This window comes from Copidosoma floridanum, unplaced genomic scaffold (assembly GCF_036245765.1).
Source record: "Copidosoma floridanum isolate Cflo_tuat_1 unplaced genomic scaffold, Cflo_Japanese_pri ptg000014l, whole genome shotgun sequence".
NCBI lineage: Eukaryota > Metazoa > Arthropoda > Insecta > Hymenoptera > Encyrtidae > Copidosoma > Copidosoma floridanum.
In genome coordinates, this window is record NW_028321891.1 from 7,431,234 (window position 1) to 7,457,671 (window position 26,438).

Below are 26,438 nucleotides of genomic sequence, written 5' to 3' on the forward strand. Positions count from 1 at the left end.
ACGCCTGATTGCAAAGACCTTAAAATTACAAAGAAGACACTTACAGGAAAAAGAGGCAAGAAGCAGCAAGTGACCAAAATTGTTACAGTCGAAGAGGAAGGAAAATCTTCTGTTACGACTGTTCATGAAGTACCAGAAGAAGTTGTGTTTGATAAAACGACTGGTCTCCTTACTGTAACAGAGTACGAGACACCTGAAGAAAGTGAGGAGGTCAAGGAACAAGTGACTGTGGTGCAAGAAACAACGCCTGAAGGCAAAGACGTGAAAATAACAAAGAAGAAAGTAACGCACAAAAAAGGCAAAAAACAACAAGTTACAGAAATTGTCACTGTCGAAGAAGATGGAAAGCCACCCGTCACTACAGTTTTCGAAGTTCCTGTCGAAGATATGCTTGAGGAGACAACTTGTCATTTACCAGTTGCTAAAGTGAAGCCGTCTGAAGATGTCATCACGGAACGGGTTGATGTATCAGAAACTTTAACGCCTGATGGCAAAGACGTTAAAATTACAAAGAAGACACTTACGAGACAAAGGGGCGAAAAGCGGCAAGTGACTGAAATTGTCACAGTCGAAGAAGAAGGAAAATCTCCTGTTACGACTGTTCACGAAGTACCAGAAGAAGTTGGGTTTAATGAAACAACCGATGTTCTTCCTGTAACAGAGTACGAGACACCTGCAGAAAATGAAGAGGTAAGGGAACAAGTAACTGTGGTCCAAGCAACAATGCCTGAAGGCAAAGACGTAAAAACGACAAAGAAGAAAGTGACGCACAAAATAGGCAAAAAACCACAAGTTACAGAAATTGTCACTGTCGAAGAAGATGGGAAGCCGCCTGCCACTATAGTTCATGAAGTTCCTGTTGAAGACATTCTTGAGGAGACAACTTGTCTTTTACCGGTTGCTGAAGAAAAGACGTCTGAAGACGTAATCACAGATCGGGTTACTGTATCAGAAACTTTAACGCCTGATGGCAAGAACGTTAAAATGACAAAGAGGACACTTACAAAAGTGAGGGGCAAGAAGCAGCAAGTAACCGAAATTGTTACAGTCGAAGAAGAAGGAAAATCCCCTGTTACGACTGTTCACGAAGTACCAGAAGAAGTTGGGTTTGACGAAACAACTGGTCTTCTTCCTGTAACAGAGTACGAGACACCTGAAGAAAGTGAGGAGGTCAAGGAACAAGTGACTGTGGTGCAAGAAACAACGCCTGAAGGCAAAGACGTGAAAATAACAAAGAAGAAAGTAACGCACAAAAAAGGCAAAAAACAACAAGTTACAGAAATTGTCACTGTCGAAGAAGATGGAAAGCCACCCGTCACTACAGTTTTCGAAGTTCCTGTCGAAGATATGCTTGAGGAGACAACTTGTCATTTACCAGTTGCTAAAGAGAAGCCGTCTGAAGATGTCATCACGGAACGGGTTGATGTATCAGAAACTTTAACGCCTGATGGCAAAGACGTTAAAATTACAAAGAAGACACTTACGAGACAAAGGGGCAAAAAGCGGCAAGTGACTGAAATTGTCACAGTCGAAGAAGAAGGAAAATCTCCTGTTACGACTGTTCACGAAGTACCAGAAGAAGTTGGGTTTAATGAAACAACCGGTGTTCTTCCTGTAACAGAGTACGAGACACCTGCAGAAAGTGAGGAGGTAAAGGAACAAGTTACTGTGGTGCAAGAAACAACGCCTGAAGGCAAAGACATGAAAACAACAAAGAAGAAAGTGACGCACAAAATAGGCAAAAAACAACAAGTTACAGAAATTGCCACTGTTGAAGAAGATGGGAAGCCACCTGTCACTACAGTTTACGACGTTCCTGTCATAGACATGCTTGAAGAGACAACTTGTCTTTTACCGGTTGCTGAAGAAAAGACGTCTGAAGACGTAATCACAGATCGAGTTACTGTATCAGAAACTTCAACACCTGATGGCAAGAACGTTAAAATGACAAAGAGCACCCTTACAAAAGTGAGGGGCAAGAAGAAGCGAGTGACTGAAATTGTTACATTTGAAGAAGAAGGAAAATCCCCTGTTACGACTGTTCATGAAGTACCAGAAGAAGTTGTGTTTGACGAAACAACTGGTCTTCTTCCTGTAACAGAGTACGAGACACCTGAAGAAAGTGAGAAGGTCAAGGAACAAGTGACTGTTGTGCAAGAAACAACGCCTGAAGGCAAAGACGTGAAAATGACAAAGAAGAAAGTGACGCACAAAATAGGCAAAAAACCACAAGTTACAGAAATTGTCACTGTCGAAGAAGATGGGAAGCCGCCTGCCACTATAGTTCATGAAGTTCCTGTCGAAGACATTCTTGAGGAGACAACTTGTCTTTTACCGGTTGCTGAAGAAAAGATGTCTGAAGACGTAATCACAGATCGGGATACTGTATCAGAAACTTCAACGCCTGATGGCAAGAACGTTAAAATGACAACGAGGACACTCACAAAAGTGAGGGGCAAGAAGCAGCGAGTGACTGAAATTGTGACAGACGAAGAAGAAGGAAAATCCCCTGTTACGACTGTTCACGAAGTACCAGAAGAAGTTGGGTTTGACGAAACAACTGGTCTTCTTCCTGTAACAGAGTACGAGACACCTGAAGAAAGTGAAGAGGTCAAGGAACAAGTGACTGTGGTGCAAGAAACAACGCCTGAAGGCAAAGACGTGAAAATAACAAAGAAGAAAGTGACGCACAAAAAAGGCAAAAAACAACAAGTTACAGAAATTGTCACTGTCGAAGAAGATGGAAAGCCACCCGTCACTACAGTTTTCGAAGTTCCTGTCGAAGATATGCTTGAGGAGACAACTTGTCATTTACCAGTTGCTAAAGTGAAGCTGTCTGAAGATGTCATCACGGAACGGGTTGATGTATCAGAAACTTTAACGCCTGATGGCAAAGACGTTAAAATTATAAAGAAGACACTAACGAGAAAAAGGGGCAAGAAGCAGCAAGTGACTGAAATTGTCACAGTCGAAGAAGAGGGAAAATCTTCTGTTACGACTGTTCACGAAGTACCAGAAGAAGTTGGGTTTGACGAAACAACTGGTCTCCTTCCTGTAACAGAGTACGAGACACTTTCAGAAAGTGAGGATGTTAAGGAACAAGTGACTGTGGTGCAAGAAACAACGCCTGAAGGCAAAGACGTGAAAACGACGAAGAAGAAAGTGACGCACAAAAAAGGCAAAAAACAACAAGTTACAGAAATTGTCACTGTCGAAGAAGATGGGAAGCCACCTGTCACTACAGTTTACGAAGTTCCTGTCGAAGACATGCTTGAGGAGACAACTTGTCTTTTACCGGTTGCTGGAGAGAAGCCATCTGAAGACGTTATTACGGAACAGATTACTGTATCAGAAACTTTAACGCCTGACGGCAAAGACGTTAAAATAACAAAGAAGACAATTACGAGAAAAAAGGGCAAAAAGCAGCAAGTGATCGAAATTGTTACAGTTGAAGAAGAAGGAAAATCTCCTGTTACGACTGTTTATGAAGCTCCAGAAAAAGATAATGTGTTTGAAGAGGTAAGGGAACAAGTTACTGTGGTCGAAGAAACAACGCCTGAAGGCAAAGACGTGAAAACGACGAAGAAGAAAGTGACGCAAAAAAAAGGCAAAAAACAACAGGTAACAGAAATTGTCACGGTCGAAGAAGAAGGAAAGCTACCTGTCACTACAGTTCAAGAAGTTCCTGTCGAAGACTTGCTTGAGGAGACTACTTGTACTTTACCGGTTACTAAAGTAAAGCCGTCTGAACATGTAGTCACGGAACGGGTTACTGTATCAGAAACTATGACGCCTGATGGCAAGGACGTTAAAATTACAAAGAAGACACTTACGAGAAAAAGGGGCAGAAAGCAGCAAGTGACCGAAATTGTTACAGTCGAAGAAGAAGGAAAATTTCCTGTTACGACTGTTCATGAAGTACCAGAAGAAGTTGTGTTTGACGAAACAACTGGTCTCCTTCCTGTAACAGAGTACGAGACACCTGCAGAAAGTGAGGAGGTAAAGGAACAAGTGACTGTGGTCCAAGAAACAACGCCTGAAGGCAAAGACATAAAGACCACAAAGAGAAAAATCACTAATGAAAAGGGCAAGAAACAGGAAGTCACAGAAATTGTTGCTGTCGAAGAAGAGGGAGCCCCACGTGTCACGACAGTTTTTGACTCTTTTGTCGAAGAAGGTATTGTTGCGGATACGACTTCTTTTTCAACAGTATCTGAGAAGAATTTTTCTGATGATGAAGTCACAGATCGTGTAACTGTTTCTCTAATATTAGGGGTAGTTTCTGATGAGGTTCTTAGTATTTCTCTAGCTTCTATGTCTTCAAATATTTTAGAGTTTGAAGATATCGATGAACAGGTTGATTATAATACCTCTGTACCTATGGGTTTGTCTGAATGTTCTTACACACACGATACTCAAGATTCTGACATGCTTGTGAAAGAAATACCTTATCCTTACACAAGGGCTAATAGTGCATTATTAAATCACACACTACAATCTATTAACGAGCCTGTGCTTGCACAAGTTGAGTCTGATTGTCTTGGAGGTTAGTCTCCTTTCACTTTTAATACGAATTAAATGTACCCATATTTACATGCTGAATCATTTTACATATTTATTTTCATACTGATCGCACTTTTGTTTTTTTAGATTCTGCTATTTCGCCTGAAATAGAAGTAAGTTAAAGGTTTTAATTTTTTTATTGTATGGAATAAGGGTTTGTTTAATAGTTTTGCCCTCTTCTTCCCTGCTTATATTAGTATGGTTTTTAGTTAGATTTTTTTGTATTTAACTTATATTTATTAACGTTGGCGCCTTGCCTAATTTTCCACATTCATTGGTTGTGTTGCTTTTTCTTTAATAATGTTATCTAGTATGTCATTAAAATTGTTTTGTGATTTAAAAAGATAGCTATGAAACAATAGTATAGGTTAGTTGTTATATACAATTTTCTATCAGTTAATAATCCAGGAGAATTTTGTTTGCAATACTTTTCTTAATCTTTTTTTTTTCGTTGTAAAATTCCTTTTACTTTTTTTAAATTTTATTAATATTTTGTAGAATTGATATTTACTATATGTAATAAATGCTAATATGTCTGAGATAGACAAAAATTTGTCCTAATTAACGAAATGTCTTTTTGATTAGTTAGATATGCATGTGCTTAATTTTTTTTTTTATTCTATAGTTTTATTCAAAACAGTCCCTTGAACTTCGAATATTATTAATTTTCGTCATCAAGTTAAAACTTTTATAAAATTTTACTTATATTTCTTAAATTCTTTGAACATCGAGCTATATAACGTTTAAATGGATATATAATCACCAAGTTGTTTAATTAGTTTGCTTTTCGTACATGATATCATTTAGTTATGCTGTACGCTGAGAAATTTCGAAACTGTGGGTAGAAAAACTTGATATATTTTTTATTGAAAAGTTTTTCTTAATAAGTAGACTTTTCAAATAATTTTACAAAATATTTAGTTTTTTCAAAAGTTTAGTTACTACTAAATTTTTTTGAAGCGGTGTAACAAAATGCATGTAGTACATGCAAAGATATTTTTCATCAATATAGATGTACCAATACTTATTTTATTCAGATTGGGAGTCACCACAGTAGACATTGACATATTTAACATGATTTTCTTACCTAGAATAACTGCCGCTTTCCACCCTCAGAACGCACTTTGCGCTTTTGTAATCACTTTTCGCCCTTGGTATTAAAAATAGTAAACGTGACTTGGGCATGTTCATACAGAAACGTACGAACAACCATGCTCTTTCGGAGTTCAAGTTTGTATTTTGCGTTCTAGGGACGTAATATCTTATTCAAAATGTAGCAGTTGAGTTCGTTTTTTTTTTTTTTTTTTTTAATTATTTGTTTTTTATAGCAATGTTAAAAGTGTGGGCTTTTTCTATTTTTAATTTATTTGATGTGGGTAAGTCTGCACTAAATAAAACTGAGAAATTCTTTTTCAGTACGGTCTGAGAAAGTATATAGATGTTAGAACATGCCAAAACGGACAAATTAAATATTCTTTTTACAGTTAGGCTTATTTACAAATATATCAAACTATGGTTAAAATGATTACAAACAAACTTTAGAATTTTAAAAATTTAATATTACCCCCACTATGTTTGACAAGTAGCGTTATTGCATGAATATCTATTGTCAATATTTTCTTTAGCAAATTCTATAATTTTTACATTATTTACTTTATAAAAAATCACTGTAAGACATTATTAATGCACCACTCTACCAGGTTGGCAATGCATACACGATGGTGCTAACTGACATGTCCAGAGTGAATGCTTTTTTGAAATGTCTTATATTGATACATGTTTCATTAAGTAACTATACAATTTTATGTATCAACAATAATGTACTAATGATACAATTTTTTTTTAGATTTTGAAAGTAGAAGAATCCATTAGTATTCAATCAAATGTGGTTGACACAAAGGCAAGTGAACAAGAAATAATTCAACATGACGAGAAAATGGAAGGTATTTTATCTAATGACAAATTAGATACTAATAATGAAGGGCACAAAGAACATTCCAAGAAACCTAAAAAAAAAGTCGCATTTAAAATAAATAATAATACAGAATCACCTAAAGAAGAAAAAGAAACTCAAATCAAACAAGTTAATGCTAAAACTGAAGTTGCCGCTCCAGAAGAAATCGTTCCATCTCAAGAAAATTCTGAAGTACCTGTACAATTGCCACCATCGTTTTTAAAACCAAATGAACATGATATGAAATCTGACCATGAACCAGTTGCAATTCCAAAAAAGAAAAAAAAACCAATGAAAAAAAAAGCAGACTACGAAGAATGGGTTGAACCAGAATACACGGCTCCAGTACTTGAACCAATGCCTGAAAAAATTCAATGGGAGCCAAGAAAGCCGAGAGATAAAACAAAAATACCTCCAGAATTGCAAAAACTAGTTTCCAGTAAAATTGAAAGAAAAGAAATAAAATCAACGCAACTTAAATACACCGAGTCTTCAGAAAAAATTCAATTTGCCGATATAAAGTTAAAAAAGACCAATACACCAACGAAAAAAGAATCAACAATTACGCAAGTTCCAAAAGTCAGATTAAAAAGTCGAATAACTTTTATATCCGATTGGCCAGCGCCTTTGCAAACACCTGTAATAACACTTATAGAAGATAATCCAATACAAAATGGTATAGTATCTCGCAATACAGAAGAAGCAGAACAAGTCCTAAAGAAGAAACTTAAAATTAAAAAAATTCCTGAAAAGGAAGTAACTGTTTTGGAAAAATTAGACAAAGAATTTGAAGACTTAAAGAAAGTTCCTCTAGAAAAAATCGAGGATAAATCTGTCTACGAAAAACCAAAGAAAATTCAAAAAGATAAAGTTATAGACAAGCCTAAAAAATTAAAGATAGGCAAAGGAAGTGTACCAGAAGAGAAAATCCTTCAAGATGATGTGAAATTAAAAATAATACCAAGCAAAGAAGAAAAAGAAGAGTTGGAAAAAGATGAAAAACAATCGAAGTCTGCTGCTGATAAAGCAGCTTCAAAAAAACTCGACGATACCCAACAAGATAAATCTTTGAAACTCGACGAGTTAAAACCTATTGATGACAGTGAGATAAATCTTGATGTTTTTACACCGGAGGATACTGAAACTGATAATAAACAGTCACCTGATCGTCAGTCAGACAAATACAAACGGCCAGACAAGAAAAAAATCGAGCAAGTTACTGAACAAACACAACTAATAAAAGGAAAACCTAAACCAGATTCACCTTTAAGTGACAGTGAAATTAAATTTAAAATACCTCCTTCTGACGAAATTGATCATACGCCAGATCGAATCCAATTAAAACCTTGGTTGAAAGAAACATTGACCGATCAAGAGCACTTGGCAGGAGATAATATAGAATTACCAAATGTATTGCCCCTACCATGTAAAGACCAAACAACTAAAACAATGAGAAAACCATCATTGAATGAATTATCCATGACAGAACCTAAGCCAAACAAACATACAGATCAGCCAGCTAATATTACGGAAATTATGGAATCAGAGAAATCAGTAACTAAACTTCAAGAAAATAATAATGATCTACCGTTAAAAGGCCCATTAATGACAGAGGTTACTCAACCAAAGAAGTCTGTTAAAAAAATTAAAAATAAAAAACCAGTTACAAAAACAACTGACATCGAAGAATGGGTTGAACCAGAATACACGGCTCCAGTACTTGAACCAATGCCTGAAAAAATTCAATGGGAGCCAAGAAAGCCGAGAGATAAAACAAAAATACCTCCAGAATTGCAAAAACTAGTTCCCAGTAAAATTGAAAGAAAAGAAATAAAATCAACGCAACTTAAATACACCGAGTCTTCAGAAAAAATTCAATTTGCCGATATAAAGTTAAAAAAGACCAACACACCAACGAAAAAAGAATCAACAATTACGCAAGTTCCAAAAGTCAGATTGAAAAGTCGAATAACTTTTATATCCGATTGGCCAGCGCCTTTGCAAACACCTGTAATAACACTTATAGAAGATAATCCAATACAAAATGGTATAGTATCTCGCAATACAGAAGAAGCAGAACAAGTCCTAAAGAAGAAACTTAAAATTAAAAAAATTCCTGAAAAGGAAGTAACTGTTTTGGAAAAATTAGACAAAGAATTTGAAGACTTAAAGAAAGTTCCTCTAGAAAAAATCGAGGATAAATCTGTCTACGAAAAACCAAAGAAAATTCAAAAAGATAAAGTTATAGACAAGCCTAAAAAATTAAAGATAGGCAAAGGAAGTGTACCAGAAGAGAAAATCCTTCAAGATAATGTGAAATTAAAAATAATACCAAGCAAAGAAGAAAAAGAAGAGTTGGAAAAAGATGAGAAACAATCGAAGTCTGCTGCTGATAAAGCAGCTTCAAAAAAACTCGACGATACCCAACAAGATAAATCTTTGAAACTCGACGAGTTAAAACCTATTGATGACAGTGAGATAAAACTTGATGTTTTTACACCGGAGGATACTGAAACTGATAATAAACAGTCACCTGATCGTCAGTCAGACAAATACAAACGGCCAGACAAGAAAAAAATAGAGCAAGATAAGGAAATAATACCTATTGTAAAAAGGAAGTCCAAATTTGAGCCCTTAAAGAATGAAGATGAAGTAGGATTTCGAATTACATCAAAAGATAAGGAAGACAAAGAGAGAGAAATGGTTGCGTTAAAACCTTGGAATAAAGATGACTCTGATAAGGAGCCAGTCGTTGAAAAATCTGAAGAAGATATTACGATCATTCAGCGATCTGATGTTGGTCCACAAGAAAAAGATACAGAAGTTGTTTCTACAGAAAAAGAGCGAAAGAAAAAACCCAGAAAAAAATCTATTAATGAGTCTGCTGATGAACTGACAGTTGAAAAACCAAGTTTCATAGAATCCGAGAAGATTGAGGAAGTTGTAGAGGAAGTGCAGATCTACAAGAAGCCTAAAAAAAAGCCAGCTATTGAAGAAACTGAAGAAGATACTACGATCATTCAACCTTCTGATGTTGGTCCTCAAGAAAAAGATACAGAGGTTGTTACTGCGGACATCGAGCTAAAGAAAAAGCCGAGAAAAAAATCTATTCAAGAGTCTGTTGATAAGCTGACAGTTGAAAAACCAAGTTTCATAGAATCCGAGAAGATTGAGGAAGTTGTAGAGGAAGTGCAGATCTACAAGAAGCCTAAAAAGAAGCCAGTTGTTGAAGAAATTGAAGAAGATACGACGACTATTCATCTTTCTGATGTCGGTCCTCAAGAAAAAGATACAGAGGTTGTTACTGCGGAAATCGAGCTGAAGAAAAAACCGAGAAAAAAATCTATTAAAGAGTCTGCTGATAAGCTGACAGTTGAAAAACCAAGTTTCATAGAATCCGAGAAGATTGAGGAAGTTGTAGAGGAAGTGCAGATCTACAAGAAGCCTAAAAAAAAGCCAGTTGTTGAAGAAACTCAAGAAGATATTACTATCACTCAGACTTCTGATGTTAGTCCTCAAGAAAAAGATAAGGAAGTTGTTTCTGCGGAAATCGAGCTAAAGAAAAAACCGAGAAAAAAATCTATTAAAGAGTCTGCTGATAAGCTGACAGTTGAAAAACCAAGTTTCATAGAATCCGAGAAGATTGAGGAAGTTGTAGAGGAAGTGCAGATCTACAAGAAGCCTAAAAAAAAGCCAGTTGTTGAAGAAATTGAAGAAGATACGACGATTATTCATCCTTCTGATGTTGGTCCTCAAGAAAAAGATACAGAGGTTGTTACTGCGGACATCGAGCTAAAGAAAAAACCGAGAAAAAAATCTATTAAAGAGGCTGCTGATAAACTCACAGTTGAAAAACCAAGTTTCATAGAATCCGAGAAGATTGAGGAAGATGTAGAGGAATTGCAGATCTACAAAGAGCCTAAACAGAAGTCAGTTATTGAAGAAACTGAAGAAGATACGACGATCACTCAGCCGTCTGATGTCGGTCCACAAGAAGATATTGAAGATGTTACTGCAGAAATAAGTTTAAGGAAAAAATCAAAAAAGAAATCGATCGCAGAATCTGATGATACACTAACAGTTAAGAAACCTAGTACGGCATCCGCAGAGAAATCTGAAGATGTTGTAGAAGAAGTGCAGATCTACAAAAAGCCTAAAAAGAAGCCAGTTGTTGAAGAAACTCAAGAAGATATTACGATCACTCAGCCGTCTAATGTCGGCCCACAAGAAGATATTGAAGATGTTACTGCAGAAATAAGTTTAAGGAAAAAATCAAAAAAGAAATCGATCGCAGAATCTGCTGATGAACTTACAGTTAAGAAACCTAGTGTAGTATCCGCAGAGAAATCTGAAGATGCTGTAGAAGAAGTGCAGATCTACAAAAAGCCTAAAAAGAAGCCAGTTGTTGAAGAAACTCAAGAAGATATTACGATCACTCAGCCGTCTGATGTCGGCCCACAAGAAGATATTGAAGATGTTACTGCAGAAATAAGTTTAAGGAATAAATCAAAAAAGAAATCGATGGCAGAATCTGCTGATGAACTAACAGTTAAGAAACCTAGTGTGGTATCCGCAGAGAAACCTGAAGATGTAGAAGAAGTACAGATCTACAAAAAACCTAAAAAGAAGCCCGTCGTTGAAGAAACTCAAGAAGATATTACGATCACTCAGCCGTCTGATGTCGGTCCACAAGAAGATATTGAAGATGTTACTGCAGAAATAAGTTTAAGAAAAAAATCAAAAAAGAAATCGATCGCAGAATCTGATGATACACTAACAGTTAAGAAACCTAGTACGGCATCCGCAGAGAACTCTGAAGATGTTGTAGAAGAAGTGCAGATCTACAAAAAGCCTAAAAAGAAGCCAGTTGTTGAAGAAACTCAAGAAGATATTACGATCACTCAGCCGTCTAATGTCGGCCCACAAGAAGATATTGAAGATGTTACTGCAGAAATAAGTTTAAGGAAAAAATCAAAAAAGAAATCGATCGCAGAATCTGCTGATGAACTTACAGTTAAGAAACCTAGTGTAGTATCCGCAGAGAAATCTGAAGATGCTGTAGAAGAAGTGCAGATCTACAAAAAGCCTAAAAAGAAGCCCGTCGTTGAAGAAACTCAAGAAGATATTACGATCACTCAGCCGTCTGATGTCGGTCCACAAGAAGATATTGAAGATGTTACTGCAGAAATAAGTTTAAGAAAAAAATCAAAAAAGAAATCGATCGCAGAATCTGCTGATGAACTAACAGTTAAGAAACCTAGTGTGGTATCCGCAGAGAAACCTGAAGATGTAGAAGAAGTACAGATCTACAAAAAGCCTAAAAAGAAGCCAGTTGTTGAAGAAACTGTGGATAATGTTACCATCCTACAACCTTCTGATGTCATGCTAGAAAAAAAAGAAATTGAAGATGTTACTGCAAAGATAGCTGTGAAAAAGAAACCAATGAAAAAAATAATTGAAGAGTCAGCAGCTGAGCTAACTGTAAAAAAACCTAGTTTAAAACTAACAGAGAAAGTTGAAAATGAAACTGCAGAAGAAATCAGCAGTACTAAGCCATCTGATGATGTGCTAGAAGAAAAGCTAAAAGATAACATCACTGCTGATATAAGTTCTGAAAATGAAAAAATATCTGAATTCACTGATGAATCAGTTGTTAAAAAAATGTATATGGAAGATCTGCATTTGTCTGATGATATCCATGAGTTCACGCTATCTAGAAAACCACCAAGTTCACCACCAAAGCCTATTGAAGAAGTTTATGAAGATGTAACAATAAAAAAATTACGTCCTCGGAAGAAGCTTCCATCTGATATAAAAGAAGTTACTGAGACTGAATCTGTGACGTTCAAGCCTCGTACTACGAAAACGAAAGAAGATGTCGAACAAGAATTTAAAATTTCTTTAAATACTTATGAAGAAGAAGATATATCTATGAGTGGAAAAGTTAGGTTAAAACCTAAGAAAAAAAAACCAACATATTCGGAAGAGGCTGATGAAGAAACGATAAAAATTGTTGAAGAGTATGATTCTAGTCCTACCACCACAGAATACATTTATGATTTGGATAAGGAGCAGTATAATATCCAAGAGTTAGAAACTGATGAATTTAATTTACCACTTAAATGCAAACATCCTTTGAAAAAAAGTACATCTTATGCAGTAGAAGAATCTTCAGATGATATAAAATTAATCTTGAAAACTGAACGCAAATATTCTCGAGAAGAAACTGATGAGTCATTGGCATTAAGGCTCAAGCCTACACAACGGGTTTCTACTTACAAAGAAGGTTTGAATGTTTATTTAACTTAATATATTTATGTTCTTGATAGTCTTTTATTTTCAGAAGATTATAATTTTATATTCCATGAAATTTCTAATAGTAAGTAAGATTATTTATGACCTCCACCTCTATTCTCTATTTATAACACACAGCGGTAGAAAAGCATATCGGTAAAGCGGCACTGTACTTTACAGAATTACGTAGTAAAATACTTAATACAATTTTTTGTGACTTACAGAAGAGGCAACTTTAAGCATAACAAAAGAAGAAGATGTTTGCGAAGAAGGTAATATTTTAGATGAAAATATAACTTTAAAAAATCTAATAAAATTGAGATCTCTATTGATAAGAATACTTTTACAGATGTTGAATATGCAGTCCGTGATGGAGATACGATGATTTCTATTTGTTCATATGTTGCTGAAACCGAAGAAGCAACAAATTTGATAGAAGGAGAAAAAGTGTATATAATTGGTAAAATTTTTGAGTTTTGACTATACTTACTTCAATTTAATATGCAATTCAAATAATAATTTCTAATCATAGAACATACCAACTCTGATTGGTGGTTTGTTAAGAAACATCTTACTCAAGAAAAGGGTTGGGTTCCCGCGCAATATCTTCTCGACGAAGCACAATATACAATTTATTTGCAAAGAAAACTTCATGAAAAAATTGATAAATTACCAGTTTTTGAAAGTATGATTTTAATATCATCTTGTATTTTTTTTGTATGCCTATGTATAAAAGTAATTTACAATTATTTTTTCTTATTTAGAAGCTTCATTAGGAGAACAAACGTTTGCCCCACGATTCATTGAAAAATTGCAACCAATTCATACTCCTGATGGATATACAGTGCAATTTGAATGTCAAGTTGAAGGTGTACCACGGCCACAAATCACTTGGTTCCGTCAAACAGCTATTATTAAACCTTCTCCAGATTTCCAAATGTTTTATGATGATGACAATGTCGCAACTTTAATTATCAAAGAGGTTTTTCCAGAAGATGCTGGAACGTTTACCTGTGTAGCAAAAAATACGGCTGGATTTGCATCAAGTTCAACAGAATTAACTGTAGATATACCTGGATCCGATCATGCTTCTGATATAACGATTCTTTCGAGAAAAAGTTTGTCAAGGTAGAATTTTTTTATAATTTTTAAACTTTGTGAACGATACAAGTTTACTTATGAAATAAATGTATGTATTTATATATATATTATGTATATGTATATATATTAGGGTGGTCGTTGAAAATTAAATTTTTTCAGGCGCCCAAAAAAAACTTTCCTTTTGACGAAAAACTACGGGGGAATTTTTTTTTTTGAAAAAAAAAAAATTATAATTAACACGTGCCGCCGGCCAATTGAAGTTTATTTTTCGATAAAATTGCAGTTTTTTTCAGTATATTCTGAAGATTCAAATTTTAATTAAAAATGATAAAAACGTGCTTGTAGGATATTAAATTCTCTACATAATAGTGTCTTTCGATTTTTAATGAAGTTAATATAATATATTTTATTTTTCATAATTTAGGAAAAATAAATTTTTTAGTCTTCAAAATGATGATTGAAAAGCGGTTATGAATTTATTAATAAGATTACTCGGATCAATATTAACTTCATTAAAAATCGAAAGACACTATTATTTAGAGAATTTAATATCCTACAAGCACGTTTTCATCATTTTTGATTAAAATTTGAATCTTCAGAAAGTATTGAAAAAAACTGCAATTTTATCGAAAAATAAACTTCAAGTAGCCGGCGGCACGTGTTATTTTTTTTTTCAAAAAAGAAAATTTTCCCCGTAATTTTTCGTCAAAAGGACAGTTTTTTTTGGGCGCCTGAAAAAAATTAATTTTCAACGACCACCCTAATATATGTATATATATTCAATATATTGGAAATGCATTGAAAAACTAATTTTTTATAAGTTTTGAGTTCTTTAATATCCATAATTATATTTCAGGGAATCATCACTAGCAGATATCTTAGAAGGAATCCCCCCAACATTTTCTCGGCAGCCAAAAGCAAAATGTGTTAAAGAAGGAGACAATGTTATTCTTGATTGCAGATTAGTTGCAGTACCTGAACCAGAAATCATTTGGCTATACGATGACAAGAAAATCATGACGAAAGAAAATATTACTATTGTTACAGAAAGCGATATGCATATGTACTGTAGTGTTATAAAAATTACCCAAGTATCTAAAGAACAAGAAGGAAAATATACAATCGTGGCAAAAAATCGGGAGGGCGAGGCATTAATTGAAATACCTCTTAAGGTAAATGCAATAGATAATTTTAGTATCTCTGATGATAAATCTAATGATTTTATCATTATTTTATATATGGCACGACACACACACACACACACATTAATTTTACTATTTTTTTACTAGTTTAATCAAGATACTGTTTATAAACTTTTTGATACGTAATTAACATTTTAAAATTACTTTAATATAGGTTCAAACTGGAAACAGAGAACCACCTGAAATATTAGAACCATTGAAACCATTTTCTGTTAGAGAAGGAGAAACAGTTGTATTATCAACGCAAATTGTCGGAAATCCAAGTCCATTAATCAAATGGCTAAAAGATAGCAGACCTTTGGAAGACGTGACACCAAAAATAGATGGAAATATCAATTCTCTCACTTTGATTCAACCTAAAATATTGGATTCAGGAGAATATGCTGTCGTGGCAACTAACGAATTAGGAACTGCTGAAACCAAAGCTATACTTACTGTCGAAAGTACGTACAAAAAAAATGTTTAATACTCAAAAAAGGATATGATTACATGCAAAAATATTAACTGAAGTAATTTTGCCAGCCTTATTGCTTAGAATTTTTTTTAATTATCGTACATATTTGTATACTTATATTTTTTTATACTTATTTTTATTTAATAATATGCTTTTCTACTTAAATATGCTTGTTTAAACTAATCATTGCAGCTGCCGCTACTTTAGATGTTGCTCTTTCTTTAGCATTTGAATTAGCTAGAGAAGACTACGTGGGGCTTCTTTCACTCAAGGGTATTTTTATTTATGCTAAAATAACGTTATTCTTGATTAACAAACTATTTTTTTACAACACTTACTAAAAAATAAGCACTGTAATAGATATGTGTCTTTCAAAACCTCCAAAAAAACTGTGGTCTAGATCTAACACAATTTTTATGCTTAAAATTAGATAAAATTCAAAGTGGGAAATAAGAAATTTTTTAAGATAAGTTTCATTTTGTTTTCGTCTCTAAATTTATGTTTCAATTTGTTATACTTTCTACAATATCTGTATCCATACCTTTTCGAATCCAAAACTTAATAATACTGACCAATATAATTTCTGAAACAAATATACGTATTTAAGGTGTTTATTGTTTCTTAAATTGAATTTCAGTTCTAACCTCTACCATTTCAATAAATCTGAAAACTAAAATTTTTTCCGCAAAAATTTAAATAAATATAGATTTTTTTCCTCATCGAGGAAATTTTTTTAATTTCGAAAATATTGCGTAATTTATTTGTACTGCTGGTAACTAAAAAGATTTGGAATCATGCATGCTTGTGAATAAAATTTGGCCTTAAAGGAACTCTGACTTTTCTGTAAAACATATAGTTGGGTTTATTTGGCTCGAGTATAAACGTTTTTATAAAAGTTCTTAACATGAAAAAATACACGAAACTCTCAAGGTACCATTGTTTCCATGACGTGAGTCTCCACTTTAATTTTTTTCCACTGGTTAGACTTCCAACATTGTGCAATAACCTCAGGATCTCCTGACTTTATTTTATTAATATATGGTATTATTTGGACGATCATTTATTAATTTTAATTAATCATTAAGGTTCACTTTTTTATTCTGCAATTATCTAAAAACGAAGAGAACAAAAATTAATCACTACATGTTTTTTTGTCTACAGTACATTTTAAGATTGTTGCAAAATGAAAGAATGAGTCTTAAAACCATGCATTTAAATGAAAGCTTATGAATAAATAATGATGATTCCAATGCTACATAGTTTGAAATATAGCTAGCAGTTAAAAGTTAAATAGAGTTCCACGATTTTTTACTTTAAGAAAAACTTGAAGAGCAAGGAAGTATAGATTTCAAAATCAAGACAAAGTTCTAATATAAAAATAAAAAGATAAATAAAGACATTTTTTGCATGATCTTTTTTAAATTATCACTGTATCTTTAATTTTAAATAATTTTCTTAGAGGCATGTTTATGCACAAATTTTTTAACTTTTCATTTAACATCATTTTCATTTAACATATTTTAATGAAAAACGACTGCAAAGAATGCCACTATCAAGCTATTGAAACTTTCGCTAATATTAAAAATTAAAAACTTCTTATGAACCAATCGTTAATTATAGGCATTTTTAGAAGAAAAAGGTTTTCGCTCTAATTAAATACTTACATTTGAAAAATTATTTTAAAATTTGAGTTGATATAGTTCTGGAGGACTGAGAACGATAAGCATATTTGTCATAAAACATTTTATAATATCATAATGCCAAGATAACTTTAATAGAATGATTACTTTCTCGAGTTCAGCAGTTAAAAATACAAGACCCTCTTTTAAGTATGAAAAGGGTAAACATTTTCTCAAGATTAAACCATTAATGATAAAAAAAATTTTTTTTTAATCAGCACGATTCTTCAACATCAATTAATAATCTTGAAAGAATCAAGATTTATCTCTTCAAAACAAAACGAGAACCCATACAATGTTTTAGCGAAATGAAATTGCGTGTACGTGCGTATGCTTGTGTATAAGTGTTTATTGTCTTACAAATTTGAATATGTTAACTTCCATGTTACTTCCAATTAGGTTGATTTAAGCCTACGACTATGATTCAACTTTACAATCCATATATTAAAAATTAATTTGCGCATCTAGCACAAATCCCTGTATGACAATGTAATTCTTTATAATGAGAAATGATGGGCACTATATAATGTGTATGCGTATCTTACTCAATTTTTTTTTTTTTACAGAGATGCCCAGTGGTGCTCCAGAACCTCCATTGTTTACTGAAAGATTCCAAGAATTGACTGTGCCCGAGAAAGGAACGTTTAAACTTTGTGCTAAAGTCACCGGAAATCCAGTGCCAGAAGTAACGTGGTTAAGGTAGGTTTACAATAAACAAATCATTAAAAAGTCAAATAATACAATATAACTAAGAAATATTTGTATGCTAACAATTAGAAACAACAAGCCACTGGGAAAATCGGCGAACATTACAGAAAGTTATGATGGTGAATCTATTACACTGGAAATCAGAAATGCTGACTCGGAAGTTGACGCGGGAGATTATAAATGTGTTGCTGCAAACCCAGTTGGCAAGACGTCTCATGGCGCAAAAGTCACTGTAGACGTCGAAAAAGTTAACTTTGTAAAGAAACTCGATCGAAGAAAAACTATTGACGAGTACACAACTTTAGAACTAGTTTGTGAAACCTCACATACAGTGTCAACAACGTGGTGGCATAATGATAACGAAATAAGTGGAATGGATCACCGTGAAATCGCACAAGAAGGAAAAGTTCACAAACTCGTCATAAAACGCATAAATCAAATTGATGAAGGTACCTACAAGTGTACCGTTAAAAACCAAAAAACTTTTTGTGATTTGACAGTTAAACGTGAGCCATATTTTTCATATTATAATAAAATGTAATTTAGTCTTTTTAGTTTAGCATTTTAAATTGGTGTTAAAACATATTTTACAGCTTTGAAACCAGAGTTTACTAAAAAATTGCAAGATTTTGAAGTGGTCGAAAAAGATGAAGCTATTTTAGAAGTAGAAATAACGTCTAAAACAGCTGATGTATCTTGGTTCAAAGATGGTATACCTCTAAGTCCATCAGTTCAAAAATTCGAGTTTATTAAAGAAGGCACTATTAGAAAGTTACTTATACGATCCACTTCTATTCAAGATGAAGGAGAGTATGTGTGTACCTTAGTCGATCAAACATGCTCTGCTGAAGTAACAGTTGTTGGTAAGTAGATAAATCTAATGTTGGGAAATAATTATTTAAAAACTTATTCATATTAGACGCTTTGATTCTTTGGTCTACATTCTACACATGCAAAGAAAGGAGATTATTTCATTGAACATAATATAATTCTCTGGATGCACATTCGATTGATCACTAGGTTTAATTATTTAAAAATATATTTCAGAATTGCCACCTGAAATAATCACAAAAATTCAAAACATCACAATTGCAAGAGGTGAAAAGGCAGTCTTTGAAATAGAACTTACAAAAGGTGACGCTCTTGTACGTTGGTTCAAAGATGACCAAGAACTCCAATTCTCGGAACACATGCAGCTTTTAATTGACGGTAAACGACAAAAGTTAGAAATTCACAATGCAAAGCTGGATGATGCTGGAACTTACTCTTGCAAGGTTGGAAATCAAATGTCAAGTGCAAAACTTACAGTTGAGGAGCCAGGAGTTGAATTTATAAAGCGCTTACCTGAAATTACGTTAGTTCCACTGAATGAAGTTGCAATATTTCAAATAGAACTATCAGATCCAATGATTCCCGTTACATGGCTAAGGTTCGATAATTAAAATTTTTATGTATAAATTATTTCCATTCCATGAAAGTTACGTATTGAATTATCTTAACCATTCCAGGAAAGATCAAGAGATACATGAATCACCAAAATATACAATCATCGACGAGGGCCAGAAAAAAATACTAAAAATCAACAATTGTACAACAGAAGATGCTCTGGAATACAGTGTTATCGCTACTAACGTTAAGTCATCTTCGAAACTAAAAGTTGAAGGTACACTTGAAATGAAAAAAAAACTTACATATTTTAACTGGATTTTGATAGGATAGTTGCTTCGCAAGCACCCTGAAAATGCGCACCTGTGACGAAAACTATTATTTTTGTGGTTTAAAAAATCTGATGCTCATCTTAACAGGGTTTTTAAAGACATTTTAAACATGATACAACTTAAAGTCATTGAGTCTTCGAGACTTACACATTTTCTTTCGTCTTATTCCTATAGAAAGATATCCTAAAGTTTTGTTAAGATCCTTGACCTTAAAGAAATCTTTTTTTTGCTAAACAAACAGGAAATTAATTGTCGTATTACTGTAGAAATAATGCATAATAATCTCAAAATCAACACTATTTCAGTTCACGAAGCTGCACCTGTAATAAGCACAGATTCTCCGACAATTTACAAGGTCAAGGTTGGTGATGATGTCGAAATGAAAATTCACTTTACGGCTGCACCAAAACCAAATGATGAATGGACTGTTAATGGTCGTATATTGGTAAAATCGGAACGCAAAGTGCCTACAATCGATGAGGAATCAGCTACGTTGACTATTAAGAAAACAGGAAAAGACGACGTAGGAGATTATAACTTGAAACTTACAAATATTCACGGCGATGCCGCGATAAACATTAAGCTGGTCATCATGCGTAAGTTTCGTATTTGATGAATTTTTGTGGTTTTTTACTCTCAAAAACATCAATTTTAATACATAACTGTTAAATTAAGTTACTCTTTAAAGTAATGGAAAAATAGTATCAACTTTTATAGTACTTTAAGTCCACAGTTTTTTTAACCACACTAGGTCAAGGCATGCAAAAAAAGTGTAATTTTTAATATTTAACTTTTTTTTTGTCAACAGACGTACCCAGCGCTCCAAGTGCCCCAGAAGCCACATACATTACAAATGAGAGCGTAACACTTGAATGGAATAAGCCGAGTTCCGATGGAAATTCGCCAATCACTGAATACATTTTGGAGTATCGACAAAAAGAAGCTACGACGTATGTTCTCCTCATTTGTAAAACTGTTATAAGTTAGAAAAAATGTTTTTTATACTCTTTATTCGAATATAAATATAAATGAAGATAAATTTCCAGTTGGTCCAAGGTATCGGAAAAAATAACAGGAACCACATATACGATAGACGAGATGAAGATAAACTCAGAATACGTTTTCCGAACGAGAGCCGTCAATGCTGTCGGACCAAGCAGCCCTTCACCTGATTCAAGTACTATCAAAATTTCGCAGAAAAGTGGAGAACCCACGAGCGTACCTGGCGCCCCAAAAGGTCCTCTGGAAGTCTCAGGCATGACCAAAACATCATTTACAATCCAATGGCAGCCACCTGAAAGTGATGGAGGACTACCCATTACCGAGTATATCGTGGAAATCAAAGAGAGTTCGAAGAGTACTTGGAAGAAGGTAAGAATTATTGTTAAAATGAAAATTCTAATGCTTCTAAAATTATTCAATTATTTTACAGTTAGCAACAACTAAGGGTGATACCACACATATTTCTGTATCAGATTTGAAAACTGAAAATTCATACGATTTCCGAATAGTTGCGAAAAATAAGATAGGCACAGGTCCACCGTACGTATCCGAAGAACCTATTGTGGCAGGTAAAAGGCTGAGTAAGTATCTTAAAGGCGAAAAAAGTATCACTATACATGGTTTATTTGAATTACGAACGATGCTTTCAATCATGCACGTACGCCTCGCACATACGCACTAACATACATACTGAGAAAAATATTATGAGTATTTTTGTTCGAAAAACTATCGTAAGCTGAAAGAATTTTTACTCGGATTTATAGTTAATTTTATTGTACTTCGTGGTAATTTTTACAATGTGTTTTTTCTTACTTTTTTTCTTTATTTGATTATTAATTTTGAAACATCGTTACTTTTCACTGTGCTGCATAAATCCAAGAGCGCTTTATCGATAATTTATACAGCCAATGTGAACTTCACATAATAGTTGACTTTATTTACTTTATTGATGAAGAAATGACTTAAATCACTATCCATAAACCTTTACTGAGGTTTAATATTATTAAGTTTACCTTTCCAATGCTCGTTTCCTTGAGATACGAAAATATAATATCACAACCTGTTTTAATTAATCAGTTAGCATTTTTATAATTCTGTTTTTTAAAGACTTCGTTGTTACTCAGTTAAAATAGAATTATTTCAAAATCAGCTTGAACAGATTACTGTACAAAACAAAACTAAGACTTACCTGGAGATTCATTATATTATCTACACAAATTATGACAACCTCCTTTGCGCACATAAAAGTCCCATAAAAAATATCCGAATTCTTTTCAAGCTTCAAAAGACTTTATGAATCATTCAAGACTACAAATGACTTTAACATGCTAAGTGTGGACACTAGTAAGCTATTGTGCATGTACCATTTTTCATTTTCTTCCTCCCTTGCCGTTTTAAGTCACCTAAAGCCATTTAAAGATATCTGTAAACTTTGAAGTTAAAAAAAATTATTGATTGGAATCAAAAATCTTTCAAAGTACTTCAGAAATATTTAAAAGGCATTAAGTATCATTTAATGACTTCTAAAGTGTAACACAGTATTTCTGTTGTTTTCCCAAAGTTAACTTTGATAAAAACTTTGAGTGGCTTTTGAAGACATTTAAAGACTTTTGTCTCTGATTATTAGACAACGCAACCCATCTAAGTTCTCTCGAACATAGTTCAATACAAAAAATTCTGTAGTTGTTTTTGTCGTACACTTTTTATACGCAAAAACTTTTAGTTATCTCAAAAAATAAATATTCGCACTAATCTCTGCTACTTGCTAATTGTGTTGAATTTATCATCTTTTAAAATGCTGCTTAGAAATAACAAAAGTTTCGGAGAAGACAATATACGCTTTGCTTGGAACTTTCCCTGGCACGAGAGTTCTTGCTTGCAAAAGTAAGTTGAAATAAAACCATTGAAATTGCTTGCAACACATGTATTTACATTTATTTGATTTTTGGTGTCTAAACTTTTGTACTAATTATCATTGTGATCCAGCACCACCGTCACCACCACTCAATGTACAAGTGACGAATGTCACCAGCAGAAGTGTGACACTTGAATGGTCACCACCTGCAAGCGATGGAGGAACTGAAATTACAGGTGAGACCAAGAAATTTTTTTTTCGTCGAATAATGAAAAAATTCATGTACATACTTATAGAAATTTATATATTTATTTATTATCGTAAGGGTACATCATTGAAAAGAAGCCATTAATTGGCAAAGGATCGAGATGGACCAAAATCGTCACTTTAGATGCCACGACCACTACTTATCTTGTCGAAAATTTGAAGGAAAGCGAATTCTTGTTCAGAGTTTTTGCCGAAAACAGCTTAGGCCTGAGCTTACCAACATTGAGCGAGCCCGTTTTACTCAAATCTCATGCTGGTAAAATACTTATTTTACTCGTCACGAATAGGATTTTAGTCAGCAGAAAAATTTTCAGCCATTTCAAACGCATCTCACTATAAATTTAAAAAATAAAATAAAATAAAATAAAATAAAATAAAATAAAAAGAATTACAGTAGCATATTGACTCAAACATTGAAGATACGACGACAGCCATAAATTATTTTCGAATTGCTCATATTCAAAGAGTTGCGTTTGAAATAGTAGTAAAAATTCAGGGGTGTTCCTTAGTTTTAAGATGAAAGCCCGAGAAACGACTTACGATGCATCAGTAGTACAGTTATAAATATTGAGTACTATAAGTACGTGAATTATTTAATCAAACTTTTTAGTTTTAATCTCTACCATGTGAAGTCATTTTCGACATTTCGTACTGGATGACTTTTTCTGATAAATACGTTTAGTATTTGTTGAACTGCTTAATTTATGAATTAAGTTTTTGTTTTGGTATCGGAAGAAAACGTTAATAGAAAAATACAAGGTATTCAGATTATTTAACTAATATAATTATTTTATTTCGGCAAATTCTTACAATTCTTTCCTTTTAAACAATATCAAGAATTTTCTAATTTCCAAAATATGCTATATTAAAAACTAGATCTTCATTCAACTTTTTCTCACAGTTTTATTATTCAACTTGCACACCACACTAACCAAAGAGATAATAAATAGTTTTGCTTACATTTTATCGCTTATTCAATCTTTATAAGTGACATTTTTGAAATTTGTATAGCTTTTAATTTAAACGCCACAATATGAACAGATGGATACTTAAATAATAATTTAACAAAGTGTTTTAATAAAAATACATACAACGTATGTCAGGAAAATTAAAAAATCATGAAAATAAAAATAAATTACGAATACATTTTTTCAATATTAACTTCAATTAAGGACAATTGTTTAGCTCATTGTTTTTTTTTTTTTTTTTTTTTTCATAGCTCAAACAAATGAAACAATATCATTCTTGATTATTTTCACACAGTAAACTTATTTCATCTTGAATACGAGTACAATTAAATCTAATTTACCAGTTTTAAAAATCCGTCAAACAAACAACTGGATTTGTCTTGAATAACCAGGAAATGAATAAAAAAAACTTCAGTCACGTAAAAACCAATCGTACGGTAGCACATGTATTTATACTTTAAAAAACTTCTTTAAGTGACAAAATACACTATACAAACTTGCTTAATTAAAAAATACAATTTATATGCTTATTTATTCAATTGATTACATAATGATATACGTGTATTTTCACAGGCGTACCATCACCACCGACGGCTCCCTTGGAGATCCGACAAATAGCCGGCAACACGATATCGATCGGCTGGGGCAAACCAGAGTTTGACGGTGGAGCGCCACTCGATGCCTACAAGATTGCCATCAGGGACACTAAAAAGACCATGTGGATGGAAGTTGGCCGCGTAAAGGCTGACGTGCAAAGACTGACCATCCGTGATCTACAAGAGAATCACGAATACCTGTTCAGGATCTACGCAAAGAACGAGGTCGGCTTCAGCGAGCCCCTCGAGTCTGATGAACCTGTTAAGATTCTGCCGGCATCAGGTAGGCATTGCTATCTAAAAATCCTCATTAGATTACTTAGGTCATTTACCGTGTAAAAAAAAAAAAAAATAATAATAATAATAATAATAATGTATGCAAGTTCTCCATGGTTAAAAATGCTTCATTGAGATTATTAATTTCGTAAATTTCTTTCACAGAATTAACAGTTATAGAGCCACTTACGGACGAGCCGGACCATGGAGAAGTTACCCTCAGCTTCAGCACAGAGAACACGAGCTCCTGGCTACGTGAACACAACATGGACGCAGACATTCGCTCGTATGCCAGGGCAAGGCTGTTGCGCAGGGACGAGTATTTCTTCCGTATATGGCACTATGCAAAAAAGCTCTTCGAGTAAAAAAAAAAAAAAAATTTCGCAACGTAAGCATTTCCAAAAGTACAGCGAGCTTTACGTAACTCGCTTACTGTACCTTTTTTTTTTTTTCTTTTGATTACATGAGTATATGTATAAGTGAATTCTTTTCGATTGCAATGTTCCTGTCTTGTTCTTAGTTAGGAAAAAAAAGAAAAAGTTAAAAAAAGACAGCTGGTTGAACGATGCGTCGATGTTTCAGTCACATGATTTCAATAAATAAGTTTTTTTTTTTTAAGAAAAATAGATACGATGCTGAAAAATTATACAATTTTGGAACTTGAATGAACATTTGAGTCCAATAAAAAAAGTGCCTTATGCATGAAAGTTTAAAAAAAAATTGTGGTATACGAACGGAAACAGCATGGGATCCCTGTACAATGACCCACAAATATATAAATTCGTACGCGAAAGTACCGAGGCTAAAAAAATTACTACAGCGTATCAGGAGATTGAGATGTCTAGTCAATATAACTGTTCAATGTGCATGCCAAAGTATAATTTTCCTATTTGAGCTGTAGCTTAAACAAACCAAGAGAGAGGATCCCGTTTTTAATAATAAAGATATTCCGTTCATATATATAAATATATTTATTTTTTTTTTTAGAAGAAGAAGAATTCAAGTTTATGGATATATTGTTAAAGGCGAGTTTAAAGCCATCCTTACATTTACCCTTACATTTCCTCGGTTATAGACTTCATTATTTCACACAACTTCACATCGAAAAAGGAACTCGTTCGAGAAAATATTTTTAGAGCATTGAGATACATGCAAACGAGTTGAAAAATTGTGATAAATCGAATCGTTCACTCGCGAAGCAAAGTTTGTTATGACTTTTATAAGAAAATTAAAGAAAAAACTGATAATGTCGGATTCAAAAATTACCCCAACAAACTTTGCAAATGTGTTTATTTATGTATATTGAAGAAATACCGTATGATATAATAAATATGTTTATCAATCGTTACAATCATAACTTATTAACGGCACTTTTGACGTTACTTTTCAATGACTAATATTACTCTCAGTTTAATTTTTAATCGTGATTTAAGTGAAAAAACGAGACGCTGATTATATACGTACATATAAAATAATTAACGACAGTGATTTTTTTTACCATCACTGAGAAATGTATTTAATATACGCCATGTGAATAATTTATTTTTCTGTAATTCAAAGTAAGAAAGAAATGCCACGCGTTGTTGGTACCCGGAGACGTACAATATAGGTGCAATCAACATCACTGCATTAACCAACATCACGTCGCATACTCTCGGCAAGCGATTTTAACTACAATGTAACGACTTAGCAAATAAATAAGCGATCAAATTATTAATTAAAACAATTTTTTTTATTATTTTACCATTAAAATGATAAACCTTTCCTGAACATAATTATTGAATCATCAGTAATTTAAAAA

At 33.4% G+C, this 26,438-nt stretch overlaps 1 protein-coding gene across 1 annotated transcript in view; it reads left to right on the forward strand.

The window, feature by feature from the left end:
• LOC106636123 (uncharacterized) overlaps window positions 1-26,399 on the forward strand; it is a 68,802-nt gene extending 42,403 nt beyond the window's left edge. Inside the window, exons 24-45 of the mRNA XM_089592121.1 lie at window positions 56-4,546; window positions 4,651-4,676; window positions 6,410-12,803; window positions 13,036-13,083; window positions 13,161-13,271; window positions 13,344-13,496; window positions 13,576-13,939; window positions 14,769-15,084; window positions 15,269-15,557; window positions 17,814-17,946; window positions 18,025-18,461; window positions 18,549-18,818; window positions 19,003-19,384; window positions 19,464-19,618; window positions 19,979-20,269; window positions 20,482-20,623; window positions 20,720-21,044; window positions 21,106-21,256; window positions 22,662-22,766; window positions 22,856-23,053; window positions 24,339-24,644; window positions 24,803-26,399. Coding sequence (XP_089448247.1) covers window positions 56-4,546; window positions 4,651-4,676; window positions 6,410-12,803; window positions 13,036-13,083; window positions 13,161-13,271; window positions 13,344-13,496; window positions 13,576-13,939; window positions 14,769-15,084; window positions 15,269-15,557; window positions 17,814-17,946; window positions 18,025-18,461; window positions 18,549-18,818; window positions 19,003-19,384; window positions 19,464-19,618; window positions 19,979-20,269; window positions 20,482-20,623; window positions 20,720-21,044; window positions 21,106-21,256; window positions 22,662-22,766; window positions 22,856-23,053; window positions 24,339-24,644; window positions 24,803-25,002 — 15,287 coding nt within the window. The 3' untranslated portion in view covers window positions 25,003-26,399. The remainder of the gene's footprint in view (window positions 1-55; window positions 4,547-4,650; window positions 4,677-6,409; window positions 12,804-13,035; window positions 13,084-13,160; window positions 13,272-13,343; window positions 13,497-13,575; window positions 13,940-14,768; window positions 15,085-15,268; window positions 15,558-17,813; window positions 17,947-18,024; window positions 18,462-18,548; window positions 18,819-19,002; window positions 19,385-19,463; window positions 19,619-19,978; window positions 20,270-20,481; window positions 20,624-20,719; window positions 21,045-21,105; window positions 21,257-22,661; window positions 22,767-22,855; window positions 23,054-24,338; window positions 24,645-24,802) is intronic.
• The last annotated feature ends 39 nt before the right edge of the window (window positions 26,400-26,438 follow it).